General features: G+C 39.1%; 1 protein-coding gene across 3 annotated transcripts in view; it reads left to right on the forward strand.

Moving 5' to 3' along the window:
* Positions 1 to 22,557, forward strand: part of LOC121948631 (hyccin 2-like) — a 59,974-nt gene that overhangs the window by 19,090 nt on the left and 18,327 nt on the right. For all 3 annotated transcript variants that reach the window (XM_088083161.1, XM_042494029.2, XM_042494030.2), the window contains exons 2-6: positions 2,267 to 2,351; positions 9,947 to 10,024; positions 12,753 to 12,854; positions 15,216 to 15,395; positions 18,621 to 18,701. In XM_088083161.1, coding sequence (XP_087939287.1) covers positions 9,974 to 10,024; positions 12,753 to 12,854; positions 15,216 to 15,395; positions 18,621 to 18,701 — 414 coding nt within the window. In that variant the 5' untranslated portion in view covers positions 2,267 to 2,351; positions 9,947 to 9,973. The remainder of the gene's footprint in view (positions 1 to 2,266; positions 2,352 to 9,946; positions 10,025 to 12,752; positions 12,855 to 15,215; positions 15,396 to 18,620; positions 18,702 to 22,557) is intronic.

Consider the following 22,557-nt stretch of genomic DNA (forward strand, 5'->3'; position numbering starts at 1 on the left):
TAAGCCTAGGACAAAAAGTTTTTGGGTGGAAGTCATGCTTGGGAGCTTTGTTACCACATTACATCAGCTGTACAGCTGCAACCAATGAAAATGTTTATTCACTCGATATTTGGTTGCACTCTGGAGCCCTCTTCGTTGTTTTGTCAGTGTAATAATTTTGAGGCATCAACAAAATGCTGTCTGACTTGTGCAACAGTTCAAAGACCAATCCACTGCTATTCTGATCATGTTGGTCTCTTTTAATCCTGCTATTCTTTGAAAGGTCCTTAGAGAGACTGTATTGATGGAGATGCCTTCTGCTTACTGTGTTTTTTAGTGTTACAGAACTGTGCTTTGGACAAAGCACAGGGGTCATAGACAATAGGAGAAACATATTTAAGATATCTAATATAGTTAGTGTAAAAGGAATGTGGGATATGGAAAATGGGAAGAAGGAAACCTCAGAAAAATGCTAGTTAATGCTAGTGTTTGCAATAAAGAATAAAGATTTACTTCTCTGTCCAGTATATGTCATTTTTTACTGCAAAATAAATAAATAGTGATACTGTATTATACTTTGAAAATCAGTTAAGGAATTGTTCATGAATAAAATAACTAAACTGATTGCCTGTTTTGGGTTAATCCAGCAAGTTAAAAGGCTGCCAAATCAAAGCATTTCATACGGATGCAAAAAAAAAAAATCCAGTGTAACTATGAAACAGCTGTGCTCATTGATTTGTAGCATTGCCCACAATGGCCTAAAGCTAAAGTGATCATATTTAATGGGTACTTGTGGTTGCCTGTTGTCCATGGGGAAGTCAAAAATATTTCCCTGTCAACCTTTAACTTACATAATTCTGTCATCTAATACGTAATATATTTACGTTTGTGTTGTATTAATCATCCCTCGTCCCTCCCTTTGCTGTATTCACTCGTCCTGGCGCCACTGTTACCCTCGGTTTGATGAGTCATACAGACGCTTTATCTGGCAAAGGAAAATAAGAACCTTCTTTATACACATCACTCTACACAGATGGGACTCCTGCATGGTAATTTCCTTAAGTCTATGTGATGAATTGCTAATGTAAGAGTCCTTCAGATAAACACAAGGCTGTGTTGGAAATGCTTAACATCAGATGGAGTGCTCAGTGATGTGGCACTGTCTGCTTCTCAGGGACACGCAGCGGCTCTCCACAGCGTCCTCTGAAGCCTTGATTCATTTCTGCCAAGTACAGTAAATACTATGGGTGTGGATCTTCAAGATGCATTTTTAGCTGTCGAGGACAACAAATCGCCCAGCTGACTGTTGCTATGCAACAATAGGAAACTTGGAAATTGACTTCTTGTGCCATGCCTCAAAATAACCTTCAAAACAAAGTGTTTGTTGAACAGATGCATAGTTTTTATCATGAAACAAAATTCATGTTATTGGTTTGTACTGTGAGAGCATGTACTAAGGCCTATCTTCTTCACAGTACTGTCCTCAATACCAAAGGTGTGCGTATTTAGTGGCGGTATTGTTGTAGCAACCACTGTTGGTTTCCATGTTGTCATGTTGTCAGCTGCTTTGTACATTGTCTTAGTGATTGTTTGTCATGTGTGCTGTTTGCTGCCAAGACAGTTTCCTTTTCCGCTCTTTGAAGTTTATTTAGAATTCCTTACAAGGTCTTAAAAAGATTAAATCTTTTTAATCCAGTATGAAATGAAACACATTTGAAGCAAATCGTACAGAACAATAGGGGTGCAACAAATAATTGTTTTCATTACCAACTAATCTGCTGGTTGTCTTCTTAATTGAAAAAAACTTTCAGAAATGTCCAGCACAATTTCTGGAGGCCCAAGGTGATGCCAGAAATATTTTGTTCTGTACGACCAACAGCCTAAAACTCAAAGCTATTTAATTTATTATAATGTAAGACAAAGTACACATACACACACACGTGCACACTTATAGTATGTATGATACTATGAGATATGTATGTATATGTGTTTGTCTATATATGCACTGCATAAATATATATATTATTCTATATCCTTTACTAATTTAAATACCCATTCTACTCTATTTTACTTATTTTGTTATTCATGTTATCTGTTGTTAATTTCATCAACTGTATTTTGATTGCAATTGTGCTTTGGCAACACATGTCACATGTCCTGTCAGAGAAGCCTATTGAATTGAACAGCTTGAATTATCAAATGTTTGTTTTATCATTGTAATGCAGTTGACCACTTTTCCTGTCATATGTCTTCCAGTGATGATCTGATCGTGTTTTCCTTGTTGCAGGTAACCCTCAGTGATTGACAGATGTGTGACACTGTGGAGAACCATCTGCCTCTCCTAGTGGAGATTTGAGTTCTGGGACACTGAGGTAAGCACAAAGGGAGGGCAACATCAGGCTTCTCAAACCACCTTATCTTGTTTATTTGTGAAAATTGAAATTTTTGAGTCTTTTAAATTGTGCCAGCCATTATTTACCTATATCATGTTTGTCAATTTAATAATTTTGCAAGTCAAGAAAGTCAGTTTGTCGTAAAACTGTTGAAGAGTAAGACGATGAAAATGTGTAATTAGAAGTCATGTAGATGACGTCATAATTGCAATGCTTGTGTGTTTTGCACCAGGATATACTTGGACGAGCAACAGGTATTTTCATTTTTATACTGATAAAAAGACCAGTAGCAGCTAGGTAAAACACATCAGATAAGATAATATCATATTTGTGCATGAAATATAACAGTTAAGCAAGTTAGCTAGCTGGTGTCGTTGATGTGTATTGTGAGACACAATAGATGTGGTTCACAAAAGACTAAATGGTTCAACAAACTGCGACTGCCTTGACTTGCAACAATATGTTTTAAATTGACAAAATATGTTCAATTCATGTTGCATCATTAAATGACTTGTCTGTAGACACTGACTACCATACATACTCCAAGATAAGTCCAAGATAAGATCCCATCAGGGAAGTCAGAAAGTGAAGGACTTCACCTCTCTATCGATACCCATGGTCACCAGAATCAAGAAGGTCTTGATGTTATAAAAATCACTCCTGTGCTCATGTGATTCCAGTATCAATAGATGATCATTGACATTTATGTAAAATGTTACTCTTGAAAATGACTTTTGATGCCAGAGACTGCAAATGAGATTTAAATGTGAGCTGTTGACGCTTCTTCCCCAAATGATCTCATCGATGGATCATTATTTTGCTTAATGTTGCAGTTTCAGATGTTTTCATTAAGGTTAAGAACTTTTTTTTTCATGTTTTCACATTAATATATCATCTTTATGCAAATAACCAAAAAAAAGCAGCTGGCATATGAAGGATAACACCAACATAATTTGACATCTTTTCATGTTTCACATCTTATGTTTTCGGATTTTTTATTGTGGCAGTGTATCAGTTCATCCCTTACGCAGCAGCTACAGCAGCCCCCTTGTTTTATATACATCATGACAGCAGTATGATTAAAGTTGCTTTTACAAAAGGACATTTCTTTTTGGTGAATATTTGCCATTGCCTGAAAGTCATTTGACTACAGTTCCCATGGTAACTGATAAGCCTGCCCTGCCGATGGAGAATTTCACTTCAGTGAGCCTTTGACAGTTTGACAAGCCAGAGGAAATGAATGAGTCAGCCTTTCATGAAGAGCTGAACAAGCTTACTAAATGGAGTCTTTCAATTCACACACTCCGATTTAAGGAGCGCGTTCACACAAAAAAGATTTGACTCGTTCAGATTGTCATCTGCTCTGAGCAGCAAACATGATCACAGTCTCCTCCAGCCTCACAGGAAATCGGATATTTTGCTCCCCTAAGCCTGTTTTGTAACGTTTTTAGGCTTATCTGCATCGTTCAGAGAGCCTTGCATCGTTTTATGTTGGATTTGTTTAAGTTGGGAACATCTAAATTCGGGTTTGAAATACTGAAGTGACTTTAAACTGTTACAGTCTACTCACAGGTAAAATTCTGCCTCTGAATGAAGTGAATGTGTCATGAATTTTAAGAAAGAACACATTTTTCCTCTACAAAACAATGATGGCACGTGATAGCAGTTGAGATATAAACAGCTGTTAGTGTGACATAATATCAAAGAATTGAATTTATGAAATTGTACTGTAAGATTTTAATTGTAGTATTTATCTATTAGTTGCACCATTCACTACTATCCATTTTATTTGCAAGAAAACAGTAAGAAAGTTTATATATCTTGTCTTGCACAAAAACTGTTAGAAACATAGAGAATTAGAAATGTAATTCCAGAGAAGCCTAAGAGCTTGTGCAAATTTCCTGGCCTGTAATGATTTGGGTGTGCCAAATAAGATTAAACAGGGGTGTGTCAACATGGCTTACTGTGGGGGTGCGCATTAAGAACTGTGCACACAGTTTTAAACTGTTTGGGATTTACAAAAAGGAACAGCGTGTGAACATCTTATAAGCAGGGGTTGCTAAATCTGACAAAGTCTATGTGTGCATATTCCCAATTTTGTGCCCACACAGCTTTTTCCTCGTGAATCTGAACAGTTTCTTACGTCTGAACTCTCAGAATAACTGCCTGTGTGATCTCACTTTATTCAGTTCTCTATGTGTCAGAAAGTTAACCCAAGGACACTGACCCAGATGCAGCCGCAATGAGTTTATTTACAACACTCTTCTGTCACATGTCGCACACTGCGGGAGCACATGTTGGTGTCAAAGGGAGGAACACAGAGTACGGAGAGGAGTACGTTGGTCAGATCTTAAATTTTGATTGTAATTGTAATCACAATGTGAACACATATGCTTTAATTAAATCATCACAAAGCACTTAACCCTTTGAAACTTGGATCAACATCTCTTTTCTTGTGCTGCATTCAGACATCTTTCATGCACGTTTAAAACTGTAAGCAAATAGGTCAGGTTTCTTTCAAAAACATGGAGAAAAGGCGCGAGGAGCAACATGGCATGAAATGTCCTGCACATAGCAAGGAGTTATTAAAAGGTGACAAGAAAAATGACCTTAAAATGCGAGAGAGAACTTTTAGAAAACCATCAAATAAATAAATAAATAAATAATTAAAATAAATAAATAAAAATAGCAGAAAAATGTCCAAAATGTTGTAACATTCTTATAATTATATTTTAAAAATTGTGTTATGTAATATGTAGCACTTCTGTCAGGTCTTTTTTTTTTTTGTCATTTTGTTTTTTGTTTTTGCAATTTTTCAGTAAATTATCTTGTACAGTTCACTAATTTCTTGCACATTTTTGGGGTTATTTTTTGTAAAGTAATCCATGTTCTTAAAAGAAATCAGACCATTTTGTTCAGGTTTGAAAGGGTTCAGTAGGGTGCATAGTTATATTTTGTCTGGACTGTGGCATCTGTGCAATAGCCAACATTAACAGTACAAATAACACGATGTCATATGTAAGTACAACTATAGTCTTGTCCGTGTTACCTCGATTAACTACCATGTAAAACTGATTTACCTGCACGTATGTGCTGCATATTATAATCTGTGAATGTATGATAACCCAGAAATGTTGTCACATCCACAGTGTTTGACAAAAAGAAAGACTAAAGGAACTGTCTTGAAGCAAGTGTGTTAGCTGTAGAGGATCACCTTAAAGTCAGCCAGCCAAGGCTTTTGCCTGAAATGTTAAGTGGGATCTTCCCACTTTGAAATGAGAATGTATTGAGTTAGTCCTAATCCCTAATCCCATCAACTGAAAACTATAAGGAGTTTATGAGCTGCACAGGTTTCCTGAGGCTAAAGACTGTAAGGCTGTCATGGCTGAACACAGGTGACAGAAGTAAGAAACCAAACTGAGAAATACACCTTTAGGATGGACATACACTCTGATTTGATTTTAGTGATGTTTAATCCCAACTCCTACTGCATGAGTAAATCATCTGAAATGTCAAGAAAAAGCTCACAATTTATGTCCTCACACACTAGAAGGCAGAAGTTTATATGGAGGTGTGAATCACAATAATGTAGAGACAGATGTCCCAAAAAGAGCTTAATGATCAATTTCTGCAAAAAGGGGTCAGTCTAAGTTTGCCCCCCCCATCCCCCTTTTTGGTCTCCTTGTCTGTCTCACTGTCTCTTTGTCACACACATATGCAAATACACAAGGTAGCAACACCAACAAACTAGCTGGGTAAAGTCCACAATGTATGATTGATTGGGAAAAAAAGCACTGATCTTTGTGAATCAACCCGTAGCTCTGGTTTAACCGTGTGATACACTGACGATAGCCAACCAAAAAAGTGTAATTAGCCCCCTTCCATGGCTGATACCACTGGATTCCTGAGGTCTTCCAGCATCATCAGTGTAGCTTTAAAACTCAGCCTGGTACAGCATCTGAAAGACAGGAATGTTGGCTGGTGAGTAACGTAACTAAAAACACACACATTATGCACAGACCTTAATTGCATTGCGATCAATGCATTAACACTGACAGCCCTAATACATGGTGTTATATTTTATTAGTTTTTCTAAATGTTTGAAATAAATTGTATTTAATTATTTTTTTTAAGCAAATACACACTGCAGCACCCAGCTAAACGGAGCCAATGTTGCCATGTTTTTGTCGAGCTTGTTCAAACAAACATCAGTAACTAAGGAGGGCAGGACAGACAATCTTAATGTCGAGAACTCGTTTTCAAATTTCTCAATATTGACTTCGCTGCATTAAGATATAATCTTTCAAGAGAGAATTTCAATGTATCCAATAATATTTTTTTTCCTCCACCCCAAGTTTTCACAGTAGCACCAGGTCCTTGAAATGACACAAACCTCAAGCAATTCCTTAATCATAAGATAAGACATGTGGCATGCGAGGATGAAGTCATGTGAACTGTGAGCTTGTGTCTTCAGGAAGGCTCCAGTGTGATTCAGTCACTACACTGTGGTTTTGTTTTTGAGGTTAGTTAGATATTTGTTAGACGGGGATTTTTATCTGTAATATTTTGCCGGTTGTGTGTGGTTCAGGTTTAGTTGCTTTGCCATTGAAGACTCATTCTTTTAAAATTTAATTGCCTTTTCCATCTAGTCAGAGTTGATGATTATAGATTTTATGCTGTGGCTTGTTTTTAAATAATGTATTTTTTTTCTTTTGTTATTGTTGAGAGCTGGTTGTTGTCACACTTTTATTGTGTTCTCTTTGCTTTCTTAAAGGCTAACAATGGTAGCTCAATCATCATAAGTGAAGGTTGTCAGATTGTATGAAAAGATTTAAGCATTTATGGTAAGCATTACCCTAACTTTAAAATTACATAAGCAGTGTTTAGGCCTGTCATTTTGACAGCTTGGCACACTGTGTCTCTTGCAGTGTCGCCTTCAGTCTAAATCCAAACCGTCACTGGAGTCTGTGACTGCTCCACCTCACTCCACCAATCCACACACACACTCGTCATAGCTAGCCTTTTTATGGGATAATTAATGAGAATGTATTTTCCATGGGACGAGGTCTGAGGGAGAAATGGCTTTTTATTTTGGGCAGTTTGCTGAAGTTAATTTTAGCTTCTGGATACAGAGAAGGAGACCAGGGATAACAGTGTGCCTGTAGCTCGAGATCAGAATATGTATGAAGAGACTAGGGACTAACTGTCTTTTGTTATCTCATCTCTCTTGATGTGCTATGAAGAAGAGGTGTCCAAACACTGAGGAAGTTTAGTTCTCTGGCTTTCTGTTTTAATTAACGTAGGGTTTTTATTGGGTATTTTTGTTTTTAACATCATTGCTGGTTAGATTAGAGTATAACTGCCCTGTGAGGTTTTGTGTCTGTTTCACAAGATTTCATAAGAATGCACACAAGCCGGAAAAGACTCAAGCTTGGCCACTTCAGATTTGAATAGTCAAGGGAAAGCCCATATGACTGCCTGTAGTGCTTCATGTTCATTTCATCACTTATACACAGTGACAGGCGAGGTCACTTAGGTGGCTCCTTATGTAACAGTGTGGTCAGCGTCAGATCTTCCACACTCAGAGGCATTTTTCATGTTGTATTTCATTTCCTACAATTAACACCACTGTTGACCTCTTTCCAGAGCATATCATAGTGTTTTGAATTACTAATTAGTGTTGTCCCTGCGGGGAATGTTTTTTTTTTAATTTTTAACTTGCAACACTTTAATGCATGGATGTAAAAAAAGAACTGGATACAGCGTTCGAGGCAGAGCTCCATTCATTCCTATAAATGTTGCACAGTGGTGCATGAAGCCAGAAATGTTCATCTACTACATATACAATTATTTGGATGATCAGAATTAGCTTTTTGCACTGTGTGGCCCATAGAGTAGGTGTGCTAGAAACTTTCACTGGCTAAGCTTCTGACTTTCGGTTTAGCACTCTGCTAATTTATATAGGGATAAAAAGAGAGGCAATTGTTTTGCCGAAATTGTGACGCTAAAAAGAAATATATCTGCTGATTTACAGAATTCTCTTTTGGCGTGTAAATCTATGGGAAAAAAAACTTTTTGGACCCACTGACATTTCACTGATTGACCACTATGTAAATTGTCAATAAAGCCTGGTACACTTCCTGTTGGCCTCCTTTAAGACCTCACTCCAGCCAGTGTTGCTTTTAGTTTATTGGTTAACTTAAACAAAGACTGGGGATGTTATTGTTAGTTGGACGAAATCCATAATTATGTCAGCCAGATTGTTCTAGCGTATGTGTCAAAAAGATAGCATGGATATTGAATAGGGATGGATAGGGATAGCGGTAACTCTAACATAAGTTAGGTGGTGGAATTTTCTCCACCTCCTTTACCTGATGGAAATATGAATGAGTATGAGTCTAACATTATCTGGAATACAATTACTTCTGATTGACGCCCGCTTAGCTTAACTTTTCAATTGACAGCAAACAGTGTGTATGTCAAGAAATTGTCACAATACATTATGTTTTTTTAAAATTATATTTTAATTGTTTTTTTTTTTTTTAAATTATAACAGATATTACATATCCAGTAAATAAAAAAGTCTTGGCAGCAAATATAGTATACCATAAAATGCAAAGGCAAGCTGTGAATCAGTGTATTACAATGTACAGAAATCTTGAAGATAAAATGGGCTACAACACTTTATATTCTTTTTCCGATTGCCCTGTCCCGACTCCCATCTTTGGTTGTATTGATCTTTTTCAACCTTTTGTTTCAAAATGTCCATGAAGTTCCTTTAGATATTTTCAAAAATTACCACTTTCCTTTTGTAATATAGTTTTTCCATAGCAACATGTCGATAAATTCTTAATATATTGCTTTATTCTTTTTTCTTTTTTTTTTTTTTTTCATCTTTCCATCCTATAGCCATAGCTCTCTCTGCTTTTAAGAGACACAAGAAATACCCAAGATGCACAACTTCGGCCAACAAGGGATTTTCAGTTTTATTATCTAGATAACCATGTCAAGTGCCTCCCTCAAAAAACGCCTGACCACATTACATTCCAAAAAGCAGTGAAAGAGTGTGCTTTGGCTGGTTTATTAGGATTTAGTTTTGATGGTGTAATATAGGTTCTTAAACTGGAGTGTGACTTTAAACATATACTGTAGTTAACATCATTTTAAAATCATTATCATTGCATTGCAGTTGTTATCACAGGCCAGATTGAAATAAGTCTTGGGCACCCTGGTAGCTCAATTGTTAATGTGCATATCACATAACCATAACGTCTACAGTTCAAGCAGATTTCAAGTCTCTGCAAGTTAACTTGTATACAGGACTGGAACTGAAGAGGAACACGTGGCTGCCTATTTAGTTAGAAAATGAATTGTACAACCTTTTCTAAATTGGATTATGGTTGGAAGTAGTATGAAGTGTATGTATTTTAAGAAAATGCACTGGTATTACCCCTCATGTTATTGCACATATGGTCTGAGTATATACTCACTGTTCTCATTTTCTTCCTCCGACTAACTCTTTGCTTTGCTTTGCTTCTCTCCCCTTCTGTCCTCTGTGTTTCTCTGTCCACCAGGCAGCCGAGGGGGGGTCTCTGAGGAAGATGCTGGGTTCAGAGCGCGGTGTTGTCGAAGAATGGCTCTCAGAATTCAAGGTAAAAGGCCGTCCTCTCCTCCTCTCTCCATCATGACTCATGCCAGTGAAATGTTCTCCTGGAGGTCATCTTTTTTTCTGCAGAGAAACCACAAACTGTGGGTGTAACTGCCATGAAAGGTGGTGATTAGTGTACAGGTTTGTGCATGTTACCTCCTCATCATTTTAGTCCTTTGTAAATTGTAATTAATTTTGGTGAATACAAGCAAGAACCGTGGGCATTTAAGACGGTTAAGACTCGGGGTCAGCTCTGCTTTCATCAGAGGAAGCTGAGCTTGTCCAGTTCAAGCTCAACACAAACTATACCTGAAGCATTTAACCGGTCTGTCATCATACAGAACAGATACTCTTTGATTTGATCTCTGAGATGTGTTGTGCAAAGTATAAACAGACTTTACACACACCGTTTGTGCATGAAATTTTAACAGTTTTCCTGTCGTCAGTAGTCTCCATGGGTTAGGCAGTTTGTCAACTGTAATAAAGATTCGCTATTAGTTGCCGGATGTGAATATTAGCATTAGCAGTTTACTGACGCACTCCTTTGTTTACAATATATTTTAATAATTCAACACCTTCACTAAGTCGCTTGGCCCTTGTTTGTAGACATGTGAAATAAGGTTAGGGTGCTGTCTACCTAACTGGCATCTACATCTTACGCATCAGCTACTGTAAAGGCATTCATTTTGATGCTTTCGTTTATACTTTGTATATGTATGTATGTTGGATGTGAATTCCCTTTTTATTTTTTTGAGCCCATTCACAGCCCATCTTCGTCTACTCACTGAATTTTTCCTTATTTTTCCTCCCTATTAGTGATACACAGGTCAGGTCAAGGTTCGTGCGGATCCTTAAACAGTCTTAAAAGTCATTGAATTCATTGATCTAAAAATAAGGCCCTAACTGTAACTTAAATAAACTTAAATTAATCTTTTAAAAGTCTTAAAAATGCCACCTGAAGCCGACTCAACCTGTAAACCACCAACTTTTTGAATTAAAGTAGCAAATTTGTGAGGACTGAGTGAAATAACAACTGAATGCTGAAACACCGTGTGTGTTTGAGAGAGAGTGACAGAGAAGGTGGAATATTAGGCCAATGGCATCATCTATCAATCATGTTAGAAGAATGAAGGTTAAAACTTAAAAGATGATTGCCACAGCAGTATATTTATGAGTCACACTGAGATTTCCTCTTGAAAGTGTTGTATTAGGATGTACTTATTAATATCACAAACACTGACAAAAAACATAATAGAGTCTCAGACTCTGTTCTCCATCTTTACTCACAGAGTCTATTTTTGATGGCCTAGCTTGTCTCGGAGGCTCAAAATTCACTTGTGAATGTATATAAATGCTGATTTACTTGTAAACAGACACAATTGTTATATTTAATGACACATTTTATTTCTTATCAGCGTTGTCTTTAGGAGAAAAATAGTATTGTTTTCCTTTGAGGCAGTGTGCTGCTATATTCAATAAAACAAGTGATGTGCAGCCATTACCTTATCAATCATTATTCAGATGTTAGACAGTATTTTGGATGCTTTTAAACGCACAAAAAAATGTCAGCCAAATAACTGTTAGCACTATTGCAAATAAGTGCTGCTTCACTTCTGAAATGTGGACAATGAACACCAGAACCTGTGGCAGACTCATCAGGATAACCATGACAACACATGGGTCAGACCAGTGACGGCTGACCTAAGCCTGTTAAATCTGAGATGCCCCCATATGGCCACTGTACATTGAGTATTTGAAATTATGTGTATGACATCTATGGAGTGCAACCAAAAGCCAAAAAATAAGAAATTATGTAGTTAAGAGGAGAGCACAAAATTGTGAAATCAAAAAAAGAGGGAGTATGATGATGAATAGTGAAGGACTGGTATGACTCATTGTGTGAGTTGGTGCAGATCGGGCACATTGTGTTCTGTCCTCAAAATGACCATACTTAGGCTGTGCAGAGAGGATATCTCTGCCTTCTGTCACCCGCAGACAAACACACAGTCTTGACCATTTAAAGAATTCTACTGCAGGATACTCTGAGCCTGTCAGATATCATCACCCTGTGACGTTCGGTTCCCTCAAAGTTAATTTGTGATTTTTGACACAGCTGATGCATGTGGTGTAAGTAGTAGTAGTGCATAAAAGTGATGAGGGAGGTGTCAGTGAATCACAGTTTGCTCAGGCCTTCACAGTGCTGTGGAGAGGCCTCCAGCTACATAACTGAAAACACCAGAGTTGATAAGTTTTAAGATGTGAGGGGCCTGAAACTTAAATGTCAACATTTATCTACTAATATTAAACCCTAGTAGCTATTTGCTAAAGTTATTTATTTTATTTTGAAAATGTTATGTCCCAGGGTAACCTCTAGCTCACCAGGTAGAGTGTGCGCTCCATATGCTGAGGCCTGGGCTCGAGTTCGGCCTGTGGCTTGTTGCTGCGTGTCTTTCCACACTCTGTCTCCCACCTTTCCTGTCCCTACAACTGTCCTACAAATAAATGGAGGATGCCCTGAAAAACAAATAATCTAAAAAAAAAAAAGAAAATATTATTTCCCATTCATATCATGAATGGGAAAAAAATTCATATCATGAATATTGTGACTTTCTAGAGGGATGCGGGGGGGGGGATGCATAAGACTTGTACCATTGTTCTGAAGAAATGTGAAATAAATTAAAAAAAACAATGTGTGCATGCGCTCAGCAAACCGCTCTCTCTCCTCACTGCAGTCCTTACCAGAAACCCACATCCCCAGCTACGCCGGCAGCCTTCATCTGAAGAAGTCCCTGGTGCCAGCTCTCTACAGAGTCATCCAGGACCCGAACAATGAGGTGAGAGGGCACAGAGGGCACGCACGTACTCATAGAGAGTCCCAAGTATGGCAATTTTTAGCTCTGTGATGTTTGTGAATCATATGACGTCATCTCTGTTGTCAGTGAGCAAGATAGCAACACACAACTGTGTCTGCAAGTTACACACGCACGCTAAAACACAAGCACACTGTACTCTGGGAGAGTATGATGGACGGGCGATGCCAGTCATCACCTGTGAGACGGCACACAGTGTGTTCCTTACACACACGCACACACACACACACACACACACACACACACACACACACAGAGCACCCTGACAGACTGGAGCATCTGCTGCCCACACTGGAAAAGATACATGCACAGTGTAAGATACAAACTCAAATAATTTTATAAACAAACTCAGTTTATTATTAAGTGTGCTGCAACACACAGTCTGTTTTTAAATGGGTAGTTTGATTTCTTTTTTAAGTAAGGTTGTATGAGGCTCTTATCTATAGTGAGTGCATTATAGACAGTCCACGGCGGTTGGCATGCCCCCAGTTTGGAGAGGCAGGCAGGAGTACAGAAACAAAGCAGAAAAGCAGTGTACAGCTGTGGATGGGGGCAGCAGCAAAATGTAATTTAGTCACCTTAAAAAAAAAACAATATTCGTTTAAGTGTATGCTACTAGTGTTCCAACTGTGAACTGTGGCTGTTATCTATGCTCTCTTCCAAGCCACCAGACCTTTGGAAAAAAAAACAGTAGTTTTACCTTGAAAAACAAAGTAGCTGCTGGTCTGATGCTGTCTTGATCAGTTGGTTTGTTTGTTATTGGGTGACTTTGGTGTTAAGAGGGGTTAGTTTGGATTCGCCGAGGAATGCCTGTATTTATGACAGAAAAACATACCTTCGGGATTTCTAAATACCCTGATATACCGTGATACGGCCCAAGGCCACTGCCAGGTAAAGTCAGTGTTATTTTCAAAGCAGCGTGGTGGCTGTGAAAAGTACAATAAAACAGCCTAAGGTCTCCATCAGAGAGGGCTTTCTGACTGCATGGTAAAGGGGTTGACATTTTTCTAAGTATAGCATACACTTACACTCAAAGATTATCTGTGGCTTCAATACGGTTTGCTGCTGCTCCCTGTCTACAGCAATATATTTCTATCTGCTTGTTTCTTTAAACTGGGGGCATGTTAACCACCATCTATAGGCTGTAGATACAACACCACTATCCCAACACAATCCCACCTATCCCTTAATTGTCTTCTATACCAGCATGACTTAACCAGTATTTTCTCTTTAAGGACCTAATGACACACTTTTTGAGCAAAAGGCCTGAGGCACTCAATGAGACAGGACTTTAATTTCACTCTAATGATACAGTTGGTGCCTCCAACCCCCCCCTCCCTTTTCCACACACTTTCATGGTTGAAATTGGGTGTCAAGCAACCAGGGATCTAAATTCCATTAGTGTTGTCAATCTGGCTGCACAATCCCATTAATGGTTGGACAAGTGATCCAGGAGAGAGAGAGAGAGAGAGAGGGTGTGTGTGTGTGTGTGTGTGTGTGTGTGTGTGTGTGTGTGTGTGTGTGTGTGTGTGTGTGTGTGTGTGTGTGTGTGTGTGTGTGTGTGTGTGTGTGTGTGTGTGCGCGTGTGCGTGTGCGTGTGTGAGTGTGTGAGAGAGAGAGACAGAGAGACAGAGAGACAGAGAGAGACAGAGACGGGTTGCAAAGTGTGCTTGACTGTCATGTGTTTTGGGTGGTTTCTTGCTGATGACATGGAGGGTCAAATGCCTTGCCAAGTTCATTAATGAGTTGCCGCTTATTTCAGGGTCAGCCACAGTCCAACACACACACACACACACACACACACACACACACACACACACACACACACACACACACACTTACACAGTAATGCTGTGTGGGCACTCACTTCACTGACCCTAGGACAGTATAAACACATTGGCTCAGCTGGCTCCCCTGAGAGTACATCGGACCAGACTTCCATTGTAGTGATTTATCCCCTCTGCTCCTACACACCTCCCACTATTGACCGACAGCAAAACTTTCCCTCCATCTGTCTGAACCACCAAGTCAGAATTACATTCATTCATGCTTTGAAAGACGAGATGTGAATCAAAGATACTGTCTTGATGTATGTCTGAGGGCGATTCAGAAAAGTTGCAGCTGAGACTGAGAGTTTGACATATGAGAGCGAGCAGTTTTCTTATAATTAGGTTATCATATCGCCTCCTCCCTTGTGTGCTGTACTTATTTGGGGATTTTTTTTTTATCACCACAGGCATATATTCATGCTAATTTGGTGTATTACCACTCTGTTCTCAGAACTGTACTTATTGGCTTTTACTCGTATCCCCCCCTCCAATCCAGCTGCTGGAGCCTGTGTGCCACCAACTGTTCGAGCTGTACCGCAGCTCTGAAGACCGCCTGCGCCGTTTCACCCTGCAGTTCCTGCCTGAGCTGGTGTGGGTATATCTGCGCATCACAGCAAGCAGAGATCGCCAGAGCAATGGGTGCATCGAGGCCCTCCTCCTGGGCATCTATAACTTGGTGGGTATCTGTGAAGGGCAAGATCTTGTACATTAAATACATTTGGGAGATGAATTCTTGACTCGTCAGCTGTGAGACACATGTTTGTGAGCCATTTTGTACCTCATATTCAAAGTATCAACATTTTTACTAAAAGGGATGCAAATAACAACCACAAAGTGGCTGCACGAAAGCAGCTGACCTGAAACAGAGCAAAGGATCAGTAAAGAATTAAAAAATTGTATTGATCTAACTCCCCTGATGGATTATTGGACTTGGCATTGATTGTCTTTACAGATGTGACTGTTAAGATCACATAAGTAAAGTGTTCCTTTGAGAAATCCCTACAGTTTAAGGGATGTTGCCCTGTGACTGAACCGGACAGAGAATCACACCATTGTTATCATCCTTATTACCGTCATAAAAGGCCAGCAAGGACGGCCACTGTGTCTCAGTGTTTCCCACACACAGACTTTGCTTCAGCATCCCACTAACCAAATATTAACGACTGCCAAAGTATATTTGGCAACCCATTTGTAGCATTTTTTTTTTCAGAGTATTGTATACAATCATGACATTTCCATTTTTTTGCTGTTGATTACAAACAGTTATAGTAATGCACTTTCGACTGTAAAGAGTAAATAGAATAATATGAAGTAACATAAGATAAAATATTACATACATAAATGCCTACATAAATCCTATATAAATCTTTATTTGTACAGGCAATCTCATTGAGACACGGGATCTCATTCTCAAAAGAGGCCTGTTTCAATAACACATACTCATATGCATACATACATTCACCCACATGCACACATTCACCCATACACACATACTTCCACATATTAAGGAAAATAAATGAGTAAGTTGAAAAATAAATAAATATAAAATATAAAGTAAAAAGTAAAAAAAGTTTTGTTCATCCAAGAGAGCAACAGCATCTGCGATTAACTAATGGGCAATCTTTCCTCAGTCTTCCCGTCCCTGCCTGTCACCGTCCATTCTGCTACCAATGCCAGGCCGAAGCTGGTGTTGTGTAGAAGTGTGCAACAAACCCCCCCCTCAGGGGCAACAAATATAGATGGAGAAACAGTCTTTGACACAACACCAGATCGTGATGTGCAGTGATAGTTTTGGCATCTGTTCTATTTTCTCTGTGAGCCATGAGAGAAACTTATTACTTACTTCCCTACTACTTATTCTACATATTTAATATATAAATGTCTTTAAACAGAGTTACAGAGCATTCAGACTAACATACACACATACACACAGTGTTGTTTTTGAGGTCACAGGTATTTGTTGTTAGTCACATGTAGCAGACCATTTTTGTGCTGGACCCTTTCCTCTGGGGGCCACCACAAGTGTATTTCTCAAGTGACCTGTGAGGAAAAACTGCAGTTGAACTTAACCCTTCAAACACATGATGCAATAATTGGCTAACCAAAATGGTGTGGCTGTTATATTGCCACACCGCTGTCAGTTACCAAAGAAAACCTCAGTATCATACTTTGAGGATCGCATAATAGTCAATTCAGTTTTTGTATCGGTGGATATGAATGAATATAGATACACATATTTTTTAAAGCGAAGTTTGTACTTTTCTTTGAAGCATATCTGATTACATGTGTTTCTATAACCGTGAAGATAGCAATGAATGGCCCTGCACCAAAACACTGATATGTCAATCTTTTAGACCTAACACAGGTGGAACACCAGTAAGGCTGTACATCTGTTGACATAAAAGACGATCTTCAGGGAAAACCCCAGTTAATGGATAGAGCCAGGATAGATTGCATCACCAGGAAACACCCTTGGGAATATGGGCTAAGAGCTAGAGATATCAATAGAAAGAGCTCCATGTCAGGCAGCACGGCTAAAGGTATATCCATGCATAATTTATTCCTCCGTCTATATACCACTCCACATGCAGTACATGCTCAAAGACCTCTCTCCTATGGTCATTGATGACTGATCTCTGATAAACAGCTTTGCTCTCAGCAGGCCCATCAGATATTCAGAGATATACTGCTAGCCAATGAAGGGCAGGACAAGGTTTGAAGCGACGGGGAGAAAGGGAGATAAAACGGATAAAGCCTTTTTGGTACCACATTCCAAAACCTAGATTATGGATGCTTGGATGGATGAATGGACAAACTGGTGTTGTTTCCTTTGCATTCATTTACTTCCGATAAAAATCTGACCACTCTGATCAGCACGTGTGAAAATTATTGCACATTTATCCACGTTTAATGATATAACATAAATGCCCCCTCCTTCTCCATCTGCCATAGATAATACAGATAAAACTGAGAAACGCTTGAATAAAATGATTATTTCTGTCTCTCAATCAGTTAATGATGCCTGCATTGCTCACATGCAGTAAAAAAAACAATTGCTTTGTAAACTCTTACACACTGCTTGAATCCTCCTCAGCTGCACATAATTGGTTTACAGAGCAAAGTAGGAATAACAAGTGCTTTCTGCCAAATGAAGAAAGCTCAACTCAACATCTCAGTGAATGTACTTCTTTATCATTTAGACTGTGGCTGGGACTGGTGGAGATAATCAGGCATAACTTTTATAAATGGCATCATTTTTAGGGACGCATTCATCTTTGTGTTATGTATCGCTGTGTGAAATTGGAATTGAGTGGCGAGGGTGCTGGCAGTGACATTTAATCTGTCAGAGTCAATAACATGTACCAGCAGAATGGTCTTACAACAACAGCGTGAGGGACAGTGGACTGTGCGGCCGTTGTTAACTGTGTGCTGCCAAATGCTTTCCTCCAAACCAAAGAGAAGGGCTAAACTGGGATAAGTTATGGAGGCAGAACTGTTCATTTCATTCATTTTTTTTCATTTATTTATTTGCACCAATAAAGACAGCAAAAGAAAACAGTTCAGAAAGAATACAGAAAAAACAGGGTGCCAGAGAGGTTAGAAACCCAAATGGGCTCATAGAAATACCTCACAGAAGGTAATACAATAAACTATAATGCTTTGATTCAAGCAATAAAACAATGGGGTCAACAAAAAATGGCAAAAAAGATCAAGACAAACTGTGTGTGTGTGTGTGTGTGTGTGTGTGTGTGTGTGTGTGTGTGTGTGTGTGTGTGTGTGTGTGTGTGTGTGTGTGTGTGTGTGTGTGTGTGTGTGAGACACACACTGTCACTGCCAGCCTGTTAAAAACCATCCTCCACTCCTTTAATGACACAGCTTTTCTGTCTCTTTGGTTTTGCAGGAGATCGTGGACAAAGACGGCAACAGCAGGCTCCTTTCCTTCACAATCCCATCTCTCTCCAAACCATCGATATATCATGAGGTGGGGCTGCTGTCTGTACTATCAATCAATGTTTGTCAGGGTTATTGTTGTACTTTCACTCTTCTTGCCTTTGCCATCTTTCTCTCTTTTTATCTTTCTTGTAGCTTTTGTCTTTTGTGTTTTCTCTCTGTCTGTGCCTCCTTTCCACTGACTGTTGGAGCATTATAGAGACTTATATCAGTGACTCTTTGGAAGATGACACCCCTTCAGTGTCCATGGCTACAGAGGGACACCTCCAGGGCTTGTTCATCTTTGTGTTTTAAAGGGGGGTGGGGCTTGCCCCTTTGCAAGCACAATGCAATGAAGAGGCCCTAGAAAATACAGTCCGTCTTGAACATCTTTCCAAATTAGTCTGCACTGAAAGGAACAAAGATGAAAAGAAGAGACCACCATAACGTTTTTCACTGGCCTCCATGCCACTTTCTACTGTTGACTAACCTGTTTTGCAGCCCATTCATGACGTAAATTGTGACACACCCGAGATAAAAAAAAAAAACACACATAGAAAGGCACAAATTTGCTAATCTCTTTTTGCCAATTTTCTGAAAAAATCTGTTAAAATTTGCACTACATTTGGATAGAAACCTTACTCATGACAGCTGGCTTTTCATAAAGATATTCTTGACATTTTGTATGCTTTTATTGATAGTGACAGAGATATGGCAGGGTAGAGAGAGGGGTGAACATGCAGCAAAGTGTCCTCGGCCAGACTTGAACCTCAGCCGCTGTTGTAAGGACTCAGCCTTAATGGCGTAGGCTCTACCTGGGGAGCTCCTGGGCACATCATGACAACCGCCTTTAATAGCTGAAGTCCATCTCTGCCAGTGCCATTTTTCTTACACTGAGTTTTCCACAAATCAAGTTTTTTGCATTTAAAGTTCAGACAAGCCAACGAGGACTAGCCAGGAATAAATTTGTTTGCACTTCTTCTCAAAGTTTTCTGTTTTAACTTTTTTATTTTAAAATAAGGTGACTTTTAACCAAATATTTCCTTCCTGTTTTTTTCTGTTTTAGTCGCCCACTCTGTCATGCTGGGTTTGAGCAACGCCCCTAACTTCTGACCTGACTGCTAAAACAGGGCACAATATTGACTACTGTGTTAGAATTCATTAGAAAGGTGTTTAATGGGACTTGCTGACTGAGGACCATTTACTGAGGGCAGAGAGAAGCAGTGTGTATTCCAGCTTTTCGACTTTTCTCCTGCTATCCAAAGCCGAGCAAACGGTTCACAGTATATTTTCATACAGTATGACGGCCCTCAGTGGGTGCTTGTGTGTGAGTGTTGATGAGACTTCAGTGTTTGGCGTGTGCTGAGGGCGATTTATCGCTGTAATTACAAGCTTGAGAGGCTCGTCCCTCCATGCTGTGAGATTGAAGAAAGCATGGAGGCGGGGTGAGAGGGTTCCGTGTGTGTATATGTGTGTGTGTGTGTGTATATGTGTGTGTGTGTGTGTGTGTGTGTGTGTGTGTGTGTGTGTGTGTGTGTGAATCACAACAAGCTTCCAAGGCTGCTGTAGTGCAGCGCTACACAAAACACAGCCTTGTCCCCAGGCCTCCAGCATTAGCATACACTCCACTCACTTTTCATATTAATCCATTTTCCTCTCCTCTGCTCAGGATCACCAAAGATACTGAGGACAGAATATCAATTCTATTTAGGGGTCACTTTGGCTCTGCACGCCATCAGAATAAAGTGGTCCAGCGACATATTCTCACACATAAATCAGTCATTACCTGTGCCACTTCCTCTTTCTATTTTACTCAAGAATGAAAGACACAGTTTATAGGACAATTCAACCCTTAATCAAAAAAACACATTTTTCCTCTTATCTGTAGTGGTAATAACCAATTCAGATCATTTTGGCGTGTTTTGCAGAGTGTTGGAGATATCGGCCGTAGAGATGTCTGCTTTCTGTACAGTAAAATGGAACTAGATGGCACTCGGCTTGTGGTGCTCAAAAAAATTTGAAAAGCTCAACAGTAATGTCTCTTTCCAGAAATCATGACCCAGTTAATCAAGATAATTCACACACCTTGTTGTGAGCAGTTTCATTTTTCCAAGTATTTTATTGAGTCAAAGACGAAATTACATCTCATATTATATCAGTGCTTGTTTCAGTTTACATAGAAGAATCTGAAATAATACAATCACAGATGAAGGAAAAAGAAAAGGAACAAAGACAAGAAAAAAAAATACAAAGAAAAAAGGGAGAAAGCTGACTAAGACTAAAGCTTTTTTAACCCATTTGTGTATGTGTTCGAAGCTTTATTCCCATATGTCGTCTAGTATTTGAATACACATTTTTTCCCAGCTGGTTTCACAATTTTCAGAAGATAGAGAGGTTGAAGGTGTGCACAGTTAAACCTAAGAACTATTTTTGGTCGACCAAAGTACACCTGCCAACTGTATAACTGCACAGAAGAAATCATTTATCTACTCATGGACAAAAGGCTCGTACCTGTGACAGCGTTAGATGTAAACATTAATGGCGTCGTCCTTGGCTTGGCTGTCACATCAACTGTCTCAGTGGTGCTAACTAAGTTAGCAGTAGAAGCATGCTTCCTTCTGCGCAGTGATACGGTTGACAGGTGTAGTTCAGCAAAACGTTGGACACATTTAAATCATTTTCATTGGAAAAATGCACATGTTTTTATTGGCATGCGTATCTGTGGATGGGTTGCTCTGTTGATATGTGGCGCTTTGTCTTGGAACATTTTCCCCTTTGGCCGAATTAATAACTGTCTCCATCTTGTTGTGTAGTGGAAGGTGTGATGAAACATGAGGTACATTAGTAGAAATAAGTCCTTCACTTTATTGTGAATGTTATATATACCTGGATCTTTTTTACTGCTGTATTTAAATTCTTTCCAAATAAACTAAACTTAAAAGGTCCATATGAAACTGCTCACAACAAGGTCTGTGGATTATCTTCAGTGACCGGGTCATGATTTCTGGAAAGACGCATTGCTGTTGAGTTTTTCAAATGTGTTTTTGGTGCTTAGAGCACCACAAGCCGAGTCCCATCTAATTCCATTGAATTAGAGAGAAGACGGACATCTCTGCGGCTGATACGTATCTCCAGCCCTCGGCAACTCTCACCAAAACAATCAAGATTAATAAATAGCACCACAGGTATAAAAAAAAAAAAAAAAATGTACTTTTGATTTTGGAGTGAACTGTTCCTTTAAGATTGATTTGCTTATTTCTATATCAGTCAGTTGGGAACTCTTCCAGTTGTTCTGGATTCACTCAATACAGGACATGAGTTACAAGTACTGCATCCTCTACATATCTGTTGCCAGTAGTTATATAATAAGATCACGAACCAGTAAAGACCAACAGAAGTAGAAAATGGTGGGTCTTCAAATGTAGAAACCCCAGGAAGTTGTTTAGCAGAGGCAGTAAGCCACCAAGATCCTGGCAAACCTCATGATCAGCTTAGTTAGTTAGATGACAGCCTAAATGAGTCATTGAAGGTCTCTTGTGATGTGCGAAATGACATTGTGACATTTTCCCATCAAAGGTTAATGTTTGATTTCATGAAAGTGAATTACCTTTTATCATGTTAACAGAGGGGTTTGTTGTGTCAGGTGAGGTGTCTCACCTTCACTTTAAAGCAGGAAACTGACCTGTCAGTGCAGCCGTGCAGAGGCCTTTTAATAAAACGGAGAGACTCAAATAGAGAGTAGTTGAAAAGAACTGGTGCAGAAATCCTGAGCTCAATGTTGCATAAAGGACTTTGTAGAAGACAGAGGAAAATTGCAACATATAACTTTTAGTGAAGGAGTTTTTCAGTCAGCAGTTTATCTACTAAAATTGGAAACAAATCTTAAATTTGGAAACTGATAAATACAT

Source organism: Plectropomus leopardus, chromosome 10 (assembly GCF_026936395.1).
Source record: "Plectropomus leopardus strain MGB_pleo_1.0 chromosome 10, ASM2693639v1, whole genome shotgun sequence".
Lineage (NCBI taxonomy): Eukaryota > Metazoa > Chordata > Actinopteri > Perciformes > Serranidae > Plectropomus > Plectropomus leopardus.